Source organism: Chrysoperla carnea, chromosome 1, assembly GCF_905475395.1.
Source record: "Chrysoperla carnea chromosome 1, inChrCarn1.1, whole genome shotgun sequence".
Classification (NCBI taxonomy): Eukaryota; Metazoa; Arthropoda; class Insecta; order Neuroptera; family Chrysopidae; genus Chrysoperla; species Chrysoperla carnea.
In genome coordinates this window covers 8,079,660-8,093,894 of record NC_058337.1, presented here as the reverse complement: position 1 = coordinate 8,093,894, position 14,235 = coordinate 8,079,660, and the positions used below count along the sequence as shown (strand labels likewise).

General features: G+C 30.8%; 1 protein-coding gene across 1 annotated transcript; it reads right to left on the bottom strand.

Annotated features, from left to right (window-relative positions):
• Positions 1-1,217: 1,217 nt before the first annotated feature.
• Positions 1,218-10,332, bottom strand: LOC123290678. The gene is made up of 3 exons (XM_044870940.1): positions 10,257-10,332; positions 3,506-7,404; positions 1,218-3,293 (listed from the first exon to the last, which is right to left on the bottom strand). Exons 1-3 carry the CDS (start codon positions 10,330-10,332, stop codon positions 1,974-1,976), a joined length of 5,295 nt encoding a protein of 1,764 aa, XP_044726875.1. The 3' UTR covers positions 1,218-1,973.
• Between the last annotated feature and the right edge of the window lie 3,903 nt (positions 10,333-14,235).

Sequence of the window (14,235 nt, the reverse complement as noted above, 5' to 3'; positions counted from 1 at the left end):
GTACATAATAAAAATGATTGAATTAAAATTATGTACATAATGAAAATGATTATTATTATGATGATAACATAATAATAATGTATTATTATTACGACCATTTTTTTTTCGGACATTAAATAGTAAAATGGCGTGCCATTTATTCAACTGAAAAATTTCATCCTTCTTCTAAAAAAATAAAGTGAGGTATTTTAAATAAAATCACAAGTATTAATAAAATAATGATTTATTACAATATTTAAAACAAAATAGCGTTCATTTTTAATTATTTACAATAACCTTTTTAAAAAACTCATGTCAACTTTAGAGTTTTACCAAACTTTAAAAAACAGCTCTTTTCGTGGGTACTTGCCAATAACTTCGTTGAAATTTTTTTAAAAATTCCTCTTGTTTACTTTTATCTTGTAAAATGTTTACTGGCCTTGGTGTAATATGTGAGAATTTCATTCTTTATCATTACTTATCGGATTCTATTCTCATTTTTTTATACTAATATAAGGATTTTCTTGTATCCATGTTTCAAATTGCAGAGTTGCCTTGATTCAATCTAGTGTTTCTATGGCGTTAAGGTGGAGCAAACCATGTAGTCAATGCGGTTTTTGGAAAGCAATATATTTTTGCCACATTTAGTATTTTTGCAACAGGCATTATTTCAGCATTTTTTTTGCTGATTCCATCACTTTTTCATCTAATAGTGTGGGTTTTAATGCCATTTAATCTCGCTATTTTATCTGTTTCAGTATGGACTTTTTCTTATTTCTTGTCGATCTGCTCTCTGTGTAATGTAAATTGATATTACGCCGTTCGGAATATTATAAAAAAGGCAAAATATAAGGATGATAAACATGCATTAGAGGGACTTGGTTGTCACCAGTTCACATTAAAGATTAGAATTGGTACACGTGTAAGTATTTTGCAATTAGAACAAGAAGAGTTAGACAATCAAAGTGGTAATGACTTACTCAGGAAAAAACTGAAGATCTTGATAGCAAACATATAGAGCTTTCAGATAAAGTTAGTAACACAACTTTACAAATAGAAAAATGGCACGAAAACCTAAATCAACAACAAAGATGAACGACTCTATTATGAGTAATGCAAGTAAAAATTTCTTAGCGGGGAGTGGTCAAGATAGAAAACAAGTAGTGTATGCTTCTGCCTAGGGTTTGACTTTCCTGGTTGTAATGTACGTATATATAATAAGAAGTTAACTATTAGACCTTCGAAAGAAAGTATTAAAAGACTTCTTAATAAAACACGTATATTGATAAAAGCAAATATAGCGAACACTCATTCTATTATAGTAATTAAGTTACTCAACTCTCTACTGAGAGGATGGGGAAATTACTATCACCATGTGTGTGCTTACGAAGCGTTTAGAAAGATCAACAATGAAATTTGGCATAGTTTATGTAAATGGGGAAAGAAAAGACATCCACGTAAGGAATCATATTGGATAAAGAATCGTTACGTCAAAGTAATGAGTCAATGCCAATGGGTCTTTGCTGCACCCATATGCAAGAACAAACCAAAAAAGATACGGTATTTAAGACTGCTTTAGCTGATTCATATATCTATCAGAAGACATGTTAAAATCAGAGCGGATGGATTCAAGAAGAGATTCTCTACTATTAGTATCAACACTATAGTTGATGTGTTCTGAGAATTTATGAAAGACAAGCCGGTTCGAGAAAAGAAGAATTTAAATATGCTCAACCGTAGTGCGGGAAAGCCTGTATGCTGCGTTTTAAAGAAAGGAAGTAGACGTAATACTGCTTCCTCACCTGATCAATTCACCAAGAATAAGATAAGATAGTTGATAGTGGCGTAAATTTGATGGTGTTAGGGTTGTAGAAAAAGAGGCATCCAAATCGGCCATGAAAAAAGATAGAGCGGAAGGCAGCCATCAAATCATTCAAATTAAGAAACAGAAAATTTATTGACTGTTATAGCTTACCAAGCTATTACCTAAAATTTTAAACGTCTAACCCACTTTCTATATTAACATTTTCCACATTTTGATCAGATTTTTTTAATAACTCTAACAACCTACTCGATATATTTCTATGTTTATTAATTATAGCAACTTGCAATAACGTATTTCCTTGATTATTACGAGCATTTGTTATAGCTTCAATCTCATCGTGTTTAACTGCTTTCAACTTGCTGTTGATTCCAATATTGCCGTTTTTTGCATCTTCAAACAGTTCTGCAACTAGCTTCAGTAAGTTTGTAACGTTGTGGTCATTAGAAAGATCAATAGGTATTTTACGTTCTTTATTCTCAATGTTATAAGTTGCACCATGCTTCAGTAAAAATTTGACAATATCTAAAAAACCATTCTTAGCTGCAACATGAAGTGATGTACTACCACCAGAAATAGTTTTGGTATTAATAAAATTATTTAGTTTATCATGACTTACATGCTGAAGCAAAGCTTTGACAATTTCTTCGTAGCCTTTAGAGGTAGCAATATGAAGCGGCGTATTACCCTTATTAGTAATTTGAGTGACATCAGCTCCATGTTTCAAGAGAATGTTTACAATTTCTAAATTACCATTGTTAACAGCGTAATGCAGTAGTGTTCTATCATCATTATCCTTAGTTTTAACATCTCCACCATTTTTAACTAAGTTTTCTACTTTTTCTAAGCTATTGCCCTTTACAGCAATCAATAAATTGTTAGCTGCCATTGGTAATGATTGTATAGTACTCGCAATATTCCTATGTTTATTAACTACAGCAACTTGCAATAACGTATTTCCTTGATTATTACGAGCATTTGTTATAGCTTCAATCTCATCGTGTTTAACTGCTTTCAACTTGCTGTTGATTCCAATATTGCCGTTTTTTGCATCTTCAAACAGTTCTGCAACTAGCTTCAGTAAGTTTGTAACGTTGTGGTAATTAGAAAGATCAATAGGTATTTTACGTTCTTTATTCTCAATGTTATAAGTTGCACCATGCTTCAGTAAAAATTTGACAATATCTAAAAAACCATTCTTAGCTGCAACATGAAGTGATGTACTACCACCAGAAATAGTTTTGGCATCAATAAAATTATTTAGTTTATCATGACTTACATGCTGAAGCAAAGCTTTGACAATTTCTTCGTAGCCTTTAGAGGTAGCAATATGAAGCGGCGTATTACCCTTATTAGTAATTTGAGTGACATCAGCTCCATGTTTCAAGAGAATGTTTACAATTTCTAAATTACCATTGTTAACATCATTATCCTTAGTTTTAACATCTCCACCATTTTTAACCAAGTTTTTTACATTTTCTAAGCTATTGCCCTTTACAGCAATCAATAAATTGTTAGCTGCCATTGATAATGGTTGTATAGTCTTACTAATTCTTAAAGTTTCTTGATGTACTGGCCCACTTCATTACGCCCCTGCTCCACCCCTAAAATAGCTTCTTGAGAATCAAGTACTTTCTTAAAAGTTTTCAGAGCGACGTTATCCTTCTCTTGATTTGAAAGTATATGCGCTATGTTATTCTTTACCGTCAACGTTACATGATGGCCAGGATGTAATGTTTGTAACGTGCTATAAACCTCCCGAAGAATTTGTAAGGCTTTATCATTTTCCTTTTTATTACTAAGTGCCATACCTATGTTAGCTTTTATAGCTAAAGTGGTAGGGTGATTTTCTCCTAAGTTAGTTTTTTGAATCTCAAGTATTTCCTGATAGAGTTGAAGAGCTTTATCATATTCTCCTTGCCTTGAAAATATTAAAGCAATGCTATTATGTACATTTAAAGTATCATGATGATCATTACCTAAAATGACTTTTCTCTTACTTAATACTTCTTGATAAACTTCCAAAGCATCACCATATTTACCTTGGATTTGAAGTATGCTTGCTATGCTGAACTGTGTTAATAAGACCTGAGGATGATCAGGGCCTAGATTTCTTTCTTGTTTATTAAAAACCTCCTGGAAAATTTCTAAGGCCTTATCACATTTGCCTTGCATTCGCAGTACTTCTGCAACATTGCGATGAGTCAATAAAACATCAGGATGATTTTCTCCAAGAACCACTTTTTCAGCATTAAGTACTTCTTGGAAAACCTGCAAAGCATGACTGTATTTACCTTGCTGTACAAGTATTGTTGCTATATTACTCTTTGTGCATAGACTATCAGGATGATTTTTTTTCGAAGTAGCTTCTTCAATGTCAAGTATCTCTTGAAACATCGGTAATGCTTCATTGTATTTACCTTGATTAAAGAGCACTTCTGCAATGCTATTTTTCGTAAGCAACGTTTGAGAGTGCTTTTCTCCTAAAGTAGCCCTTTGGATATTACATATCTCCTGAAACATTCGTAAAGCTTCATCATACTTATGTTGAGAAAGAAGTATTGATGCTATACTATGTTTGGTTGATAAATTATCAAGATGACTCTCCCCTAACATGATTTTACTAATACCAAGTATTTCTCGATAATACTTCAAAGCTTCATTACATTTACCTTGTTTAGAAAGCGCATTAGCTATATTATGTTTTATTTTTAAAGGTGCAGGATGATATGGTCCGAAAATAGCTTTTAGGGTGTTATAAAGCTCTTGAAAAGTTTTCAGAGCTTTGTCGTATTTACCCTGACGTAGAAGTGCTCCAGCTATATTGTTATCTGTTGCTAAACGAACAACTAGAACGTTAGGATCATCTAATGGCAATGCACTTAATAGCTCTGATACCTTTGATCCAAATAAATATGCTTCCTCGAACCTGACGCTGTCGATGAGCTCAAGGCTAATATAACATGAAAGATGAGCAAACTCTTTTACTAATTCATTATATTTGCTTGAATAATTCCAAACAGTTATAGCATGGTCTACAATTTTTGAACCAAAATTGTCTTTGTTAAATAATTTTAGAACTTTTTTTAAAATCTCTTCTTCTCTATTCTGCTCTTTTAACTTTATTCTTGTTGTTTGCTGTACTAACCTATGCATGTTTAGCTTTCCATGTTCTAAATTAACCATTGAGTATTGCTTTAATAATTCAATAGCGGTACCTAGTTTTTCTTCATCGCTTTCTAAGCTTAAAATTATATCTATAGGAATATTTTCGGGAGCTAAATAAGATATAATATTTAAAATTTCTAAAGCATCATTACCATTCTTTTTTTGCCTTATTGCATCTAAAGTAACATTCCAAGTTGTAAATATTGTTTTTGTATAATCATTATCGCTGTTTTCTGGAAACTCGAAATTAAGGCGCTCTCTTGTTTTTTCTCTGCTCCTTTCTAGGTAATTACTAATTTTGAACTCTGATCCAACATTTCTAAAGTTTTCATCCTGCACTCTTATGTATGCTACTGCTTGTTGCAATGCTAGAGGGAAAAGCTGTAGCTCCTTTGATAATTCTTTAATATCCTTTTCCTGTGTATCGTTTTCTATGTTGAGCGATTTCTTTACAAACTCCATTGCCTCTTCTTCATTGAATGAATTCAACGGTAATACTTTTATATTCTTTGGCCATTTTTGATTACGAGAGGTAATTAAAACATATGGCATATTATAATTAGAAGGTACAGAAGGTAAAAATTTGTCAATGCCATGATGAAACTCATTTTGACATTTATATTCTTCAGCATTATCAAAAACAAAAATACTTTTTCCATTAGAAAAAAATGTATACACGTCTTCAATTATTGAGCTTATTTTCTTTTCTTCACCATTCGCATTCTTTGTGCTAATTCTCAACTTATCACAAGCTAATCTACGAAAAGATTCTACGAGAGTTTGATAGCTTTCAGCATTTATCCATACAACCTTATTATCATAATGTTGGCTGTATTTATTGATGTACTTTTTAGCTAACTCGCTTTTACCTACTCCACCAAGACCACTTATGGAAATAACCTGCGGCATTACAGTTTTTTCTTCACCTTTCAATACTCTGTGTAAATTATCCAATTGCTCAGCTCTTCCAATAAATGATTCTACCGGATCTCTTACACCAAACCAAATGGGGATTCCTCTTCTTGCTTCTTCAAAGAACTCTTTCCCTTCCTCATAAGAAAGAAACATACCTCTCTCTTTACCTTGTAACCAATTCAACATTGTTATAAAAAATTTGTTGTATATATTTTCTGTAGTAATAAAATCCAATTCTTTGCCTATTTCTTTTTTAACAATTTCACCTAGCTCTTCTTCATTAGGCTGATTTACAGCAAACACAAGATGATTTAAAAAGTCTTTTATCTCGTCATCGGAACACTCAGCCGTTCTTGCTAATCTAGTTCGACTATAATCCTGTAATTTTAATTTTAACAAAGGAACAACGTCTTCACTGAATCTATAGCGCATAGGCCGCTTTTTATCACTTTTTACATTAAAAATATCATCTTTATCTTCTATCCTCTCAACTCTAATTTGTGCACTTTTCAAGTTTTCAAAATCCAAATCAATGTTAGTACAAATAGTAACGTCTTTTATTGCACCATCTTTAAATAATTTTTCTTTTTTGGAGTCTTTATAAGAAAGGAAGTATTTTATTAAGCTATAATCACCACCACTTTCCATAAATAAACTACCTGCCGTAATTTTTTTAGTCTCATCTAACTTATGTTTAGCTTGCAAAAGTCGATAAACTTTCTTATCACCTTGGGTATATTCAAACACCAAGTCATCAAACTTTTTAGCTTCTTTTATTTCTGTACCTAATCGAAATGAATACTTGTGAGAGACTCCACGATACAAGAATAGCATTAATACCTTTAATTGATAAATATTACCATGAACTGGGTTTACTCGTTTTTCTTGTTTGCTCTGAGTATCTATGTTAGCATTCTCATTTCTTCGTCGGGATTGTACTTGTTCTATTGATGCTAAAGATATTTGGTTAATATTTTTACCTAAAAATTGACCTACTACATGTTTAAGTGCAATGTCATGCTTGTCTGGCAGTTTTCCATGCTGAGGTTGAGATTGTGTTTGTGATTTCGAATCTAATGACGCTTCTAAGATTTTGAGGATATCTTGCCTGTTAAGAAGTTTTACAAGGTCTATTGGAGTTTCATTTTTTTTATTCTCTATGTTTATTGCTCCATTACTTAAAAGCAGCTTAACAACCTTTAAATCACCACTCTCAACTGCCCAATGTAGAGGTGTGTTACCATCTCTATCTTTAAAATTAACATCCACCCCTACTTTTATAAAGTGATCTACTTCTTCCAAATTGGCTTCACTTGCCGCAATAAGTAATTTTCTATTGCTAATACTCATCCTTCTTGCTTTCTTCCTATCTGCTATGTTAGATCCTTTAGGTTGAGTATCACTTGAAGACCCAAGTTGAGTATGATGTGTACTTCCTAATGAATCTGATGATTGTTCTATTACATCAATAGATTGATCCTGAGCTTTTGGTTGTTCTATCTTCGGCATAAAAATCTCTCCTAATTTTACAAAAAGAAAAACTAATTACTTAAATTTCTTGTATATTAGTTGATAAAGATCAGTAAAGCGAGGTATTTTGGTATATTATATATATTCTGTTTTTAAGTTAGAAGCCGTTGTATCTGTTGACTTTATAGCTGAATCTACTGTTCTTCCTCAAGCTGACATTACACAACTTATAGAAGGAACTTTTTATATTAGTCATTTTTAATAAGATTTTTTTATTATGTAGCATTTGGTCTTTGGTGGAAATATATTCTGCCAATAGTCTAATTTAGTCTTGCAGTTTTCTGAAAAACAATTCTAGAAGAATAAGTAAGTCTAAAAAGTTCTGAAATACTCTGAAAAAGTCTGTAAAACTTATAACTATGTAAAACTTATTAAGTTGTAGGAAGACTACATTATTACAAGTTCTAATTTAGTCTTGTAAGTTCTAGAAGAGTTTTTCAGAATTAATAAGAGATTTTATGAAAATTTAGCTAAAGCAAGAGTAAGACTTATTCAGAAATAATGAGAGGAAAATTTAAAACATTTAAAACTTTTTTCAAAAAAATAATTACTGCAGGATTTATCATATTGGACACTTATGTTAAGAAATATAAATTTTGCCGGGAAATTATTTAGAGTTTTTCTGACCTACTTATTCGCTCTGAAGAGGAATCAGAGTGATAGTTGTTTCAATATATATATATATATATATATATATATGTGTATAATTCATTTTTATCTTAAAGAGTGATAGTTGTTTCAATTTATACTGGGTGTTCCAAACCACCCGTCCAGGCTGATTATTCTGAATAGTTTTTAAAAAAAATTGAAACGAAAAAACACGTATCAAATATTTTTTGAAACTCTATCTAACCATACCAAAAACACCCTCCACCCTCAATCCCTGTTAGGGGTAGGGGGTGTAACTTGAAAAAATCAAATGGAAACCCCTATTTTTTCTGCAGATTTGGATTCTTCAGAAGAAAAGACAAACATTTTGTCTAAGAAATTTTTCCCGATTTTCGGTAGATCGCGCTACAATCGACAAAAATCGTTCTTTTAGATTTGGCATAAGAATTGCGCCGTTCAATGACAAAAATCAAAACGAAAAAGTAAAAAAAAATAAAAACACAAACACACAGAACCAAAACAAAAACAAAACAAAAGCAACACAAAAGTTAGAAATTCAACGAAAATAAAAGAGAAGCGAAAATGTCGAATTGCGGTAATTGAGGTAAACCACTAGACAATTGGGAGGATACTAAATAAAGCTCTTAGAAAGAATTAGATATGAATCATTTTAGATTTAATTTTTTTTCAGACTTTCCAAAATAAAAAAAAACATTTTTACAAAAATAATTTTTCTAAATCATAATAAAATATGAAAAACAAAACAGAATAGTCTTTTCTTCAAAAAAACAAAAACAAAATTGAAAATAACTATTCTCGACTCAAAAAACTTTTCTCGCCTTCACTTGAACTGCAATTCTAATGCCAAATCTAAAAGAACGATTTTTGTCGATTGTAGCGTGATCTACCGAAAATCGGGAAAAATTTCTTAGACAAAATGTTTGTCTGTTCTTCTGAAGAATTCAAATCTACAGAAAAAAATAGGGGTTACCATTTGATTTTTTCAAGTTACACCCCCTACCCCTAACAGGGGTTGAGGGTGGAGGGTGTTTTTGGTATGGTTAGATAGTTTCAAAAAATATTTGATACGTGTTTTTTCGTTTCAATTTTTTTTGAAAACTATTCAGAATAATCAGCCTGGACGGGTGGTTTGGAACACCCAGTATATACACATGATGTCGACATTTTATTTGTGCGAATAACCATATCTTTAATATAAAAATGAATTATTCAGTAGATAAGGACCATCATTTCGAAAATATACTCAAACTAATATATATACAGAAAATGTCGACATTTCTTTTGTGCGAATGACAATATATTTAAGATAAAAATGAATTATCCAGTACATAACATAATTTCGAAAATGTACTCAAGCTAAATTATGCTCAAAGTTTAGCAAAAAACTTGAGCTTGAGTATATTTTCGAAATGATGGTCCTTATCTACTGAATAATTCATTTTTATATTAAAGATTTGGTTATTCGCACAAAAAAAAAATGTCGACATCATCTGTATATATAAATTGAAACAACTATCACTCTAATTTCTCTTGAAAGCGAATAAATATGTTAGGAAAACTCCTGGAAAATTTCCTGACAAATTTATATATTTTTTAAGAGAAGTATTAAATTTATAAATATGATAAATTATTTTTATCATATTCTAAGAGAAGTAATTATTTCTTTGAAAATCTGAAATGTTTTAAGTTTTACTGATTAATTCTGAATAAGTCTTAAGTCTGTTAGGTTAGATTAGGTTAAGTTAGATTATATTGACTGGCCACGGACCCATTTAGGCTATAGCGCCCATTGTAATACCATATATGTGTTTTCCAACTTTTCCGCTGATAATTTAATTTATCAGCTCCTCAATTATTTTCAGAGGCTGAGTGCACTTCCATCATGCACATACCATGCACTACACTAGTCAATCACAACTATTAATTACATTAATTTTTGTTGTGACGGCGGGAATCGAGCCTACTACCCTAGACATACCGCGTACAGAATTGATTCAAACTACTTAATAAGTTTTACAAACTTTTTCAGAGTGTTTTAGAAATTTTTTACTTACTCATTCTTCTAGAATTGTTTTTCAGAACACCGCAAGACTAAATTAGACTATGGGCTGAAAATATTTCCATCAGGGGTCTATTGTTTGACTTAGCAATACATTTAGCTTGTTATTAAACGTAATCATAAACTTATAAAATTTCTTCAAACTTAACTTACCTGCTTCTCTGCCGGGACATGCATTCTCTACATATGAGCTTAAAACTCCTGAAATCTCATTAAATTTACCATCCATGACTTTTCTAGTAATTTCTTCTTATACTTTTATAAAGAAATATCAATCAACGTGTTGATATTTTGCTATCTCTTACAGCTTGTCTACTTTAACAAAAAAAAAATTTTAATTTTAATTTTTTCGACTGAACGTAAGGTTTTTCAGTTATCCGCAAAAAACTGTTAAAATTTGGGCTTTTACACATAACATCTTATAAAACATTTAAAAAATACACATCGTAAAATGAATTATATGCTACATAATGTATACTCAATGTCACAAAAAATGCTCGTTTTAAAACATTCTAAGTGTTACTATTATAACATAACATATGATGCGTACGCTTAGAATGTTTTAACTGTGGCACTTTTTCTGACAGTGAGTGTATATCATTTAAAATATCTTAAGTAATGTAAATCATCAAATATTGTATGTATTCATATAGAAGTCATTGTACAAAACTTCACATCTCATATAAAGTTATGAAGAATGTTATTCTTTTGTCATTCTATGATTCATCAAAGAGCACATAAAAATATCCTTTTATAATATGATTCATTCTTAATGCATTTTAAAATTATCAATATCAAAATATGTAACAAGCAAATATTACTCATTATCAATAATACATTGTACTTAATATTTAAAGTAATAAACTGATATGACATCATCTTACTAGTATATAAGCTCAGTGTAAAAGATATTAAGATCAGAATTGGTTAGAAGATTTTGACATACGTTCGTCTTGATAACTCTCTTCTCATTTAAATATCTTAAATATTTGATTATTTGTGAACCAAGTTTATCAACATAATATAAATAAAATTGTATTCTAGTTGTTTTAAATAAAAGTGTATTTCATTTTAATAAATAAAGTTATATTTTTTAACTTTCTAAGTCTTACGAGATTTAAATAGCGCGAGAGAAACAGTGAGAGTATCCGTAGGTAAGAAAGAGAACGCTGTCGATCTGGAGATCTCTCTCTTACCTGGAGACACTCTCACTTAAGGCTAGCATAGACACTCGCGCCCTCTATTCTTTTAATATCTTTATACTAAAAAGTCGAAAAAAAACGACATTGTGCATAATTACGACAGCTACAACTTGTACAACAGTTAAAACAAGTTAATTTTCCTGATCATATTTAAATTATTATTTTACATTAATAATTTAAACTAAATATAACCTAATTGCTTTAAACTAAATATAACCTAATTTTCATCATCATTGTAATTTTTGAGCTAAAAATCTCTATTGTCTGTGCTATATAACCAAATGCCCTTGCACATTTAACATTGGATTTGGCTTTGCGTTATTTCTTGAAACTCTAGACACAATACGGTATTGCAATCCTGATCAACAGCCTATTTGGGCAGAACACTTGAAAAATAAACAAGAACTCTTCTGCGTATGTCTGTATGAATTCATATAATCTAAGGAATGAATCCGGATAAAGTCCAAAGGTTGCAACTCTATGAAACAATATAATTTTCTATGGGACCCGGCTCAAAATGTTCGTATGAGTATGTAAAACAAAGTTATATTGAATAGTAAAATTTACCCAAGCAAATACTGCTCAAAAATCATGAAATTTGAGAAAACAGCCATTGGACCTTATATTTTGGGCTATTTTAAGTATTTTTTGTCTCCTAAAACTAACCGTTTTTGAGATAAAAGTGATTGAAAAACAGCAAAACTTTATTTTGATAAAAGTTTGATATTGTGGAAATTAACGATTTGGACGGTTTTCAACAATTTTTGTCTCTTGACTTTATTCACCTATCCTCATCTTTTATCAGCACTATTCAAAAAAATTCGCATTTTGAAGAAAAAAGATTGAAGTTTATAATTTGGATTATTAAAAGCACTTTTTAAAGTCTTGCCTTTAAAGCCTTATCTCACCGTTTTTAAGATGTAAGCGTTAAAAAAGTAATAGTCTAAAATATAAATTTCAATCGTTTGTAAATCAATTATTTGATTACAATCATATGATAATTGACAATTTTGTTGATAGCAAAATTTTAGCTTAAAAATACGAAATGTTTTTTTATAAAGCTTATACCTCAAAGACGGTGATGTGAGGGAAAAATAATTAATATGCAAAAACTATTTAAAATGATCCGAAATATAATATACAATAAGTTTCAAATCAAATATTTGAACGATACCAGATAATAATCGTTATTTTCGACAATATCAAATTTTCATCAAAATAAGGTTTTGTTCTTTAATTAATCACTTGTATCTCAAAAACGTTGACTTTTAGGAAAAAATTACTAGACAAAATAGCCCAAAATTCAATGGATGTTTTTTCAGGTTTTTTTGCGTGATTGAACTTCAAAGCGTGCATGGAAAAGCACACTTTTTGTTCAATATGTTCTACACATATTGTTTCATTGAATTTCAACCTTAAATGCTTGATTTCCTAAAGCAATGTGTGTGTATAGATTAATGTAGTTGAATACATGCAACTTCAAGCAATAGTCATGTCATCTTAACATTTCAAATGGAATTTGTTTGTACCTCGACCTACCAATTTTTTAATGTTCTGGAAGGTGCATAGATAAAAATCTGCATCTTGGTGCCACAAGGATGTATGAGCAAATAGGCCAATTATTGGAAACCACTTTGGAAAAATTAAGTAAAAAAAGATCCAAAAAGTATACTCGGGGGTTTTTGTGGTAGTTGAGCACGATTAAAAGTCGAGTCGTCGCCTGAGACTACGAAAAACCGTAAGTTTATCACATATTGCACATTTTGTCGAATATTTACAGAATAATGCTGTTTTATTTATGCTCCGACTTTAGAATCGTGATCAGCGACTCGAAAATTTTCGATTTTCGCAGTTTTAAAATTTTTCAATATTATCTCAAAAATATATTCCAATAATTGACCAATTTGGCAAATATCAATGGCCAGTCTATTTAGCGGCGCAATAGGTTGAAGTACGAAAAAATGCCTCATTTGCACTTCTTTGGGGCCATCCATAAATTACGTCACATCTTGAAGGGGGGGCAGGTATCATTCGAATGTGGCATTGTGTGACAAGGGGTAGAGGGGGTCAAAAGCTTTGTGACATTACATTTCAAAATTTGTGATGTCCAAACTCGAAATTTATAGGTAAACAAAAGAGAGATTCTCTGTTTAATGAATGCTGACGATGCTTCATTTAAAATGTGACAACTTGTGACAAGGACGGGGGGAGGGGTTAAAAGTCCTGAAATTTGTGTGACGTAATGTATGGATGGCCCCTTTCTTGTAAAATGGCAAGTTAACATTTAATGTTTAATAATAACCATATGTAAATGTAAGAACAACGCAAACCTTTCAATTAAGGATTATCCCTTAAATTGTCACTAAAAATACGCAAAACTAAAATAATCCATATAATGCGTCTGTAATATGAAGTAAGAAATTTCCATTATATGTTTCCCGAAATAAGTAAGATATGAAGAAATGAATAATACTCCAATCAAATTATTGATTTAGAATAAAAATAATTAGAAAGATATTTTGATATAATTATGGGAGGGAGGGGATATTCTCTTTAAAAATTTATGATAGCACTTTTGGAAAAACGTACCATCATCTTGGATTTAAATATGCGTCCGTTTTAGTTTCCTAGTAATTTTAAATAAAACAAATTGAAAACAAACAAATGAATGAGTTAACTGATGAAATACCCTGTATTGACAGTGTTGACTGTCAGTGCTTGCATTTTTTTTTAAATTAGAAGAATTTAAAAAATCAACACATTATACCCTAAAATTTTTGTATTGCTTCAATCAACGAAAATATGAAGGATTAATATTTACAAAGAGAGAGGAAAATAGCACGTCCTGACGTCATAACTTGCGACTACAATATAGACTACATATCAAAAGTTGTTTCATGTAATTTTGAATTGATTTTTGGCCTGGTATC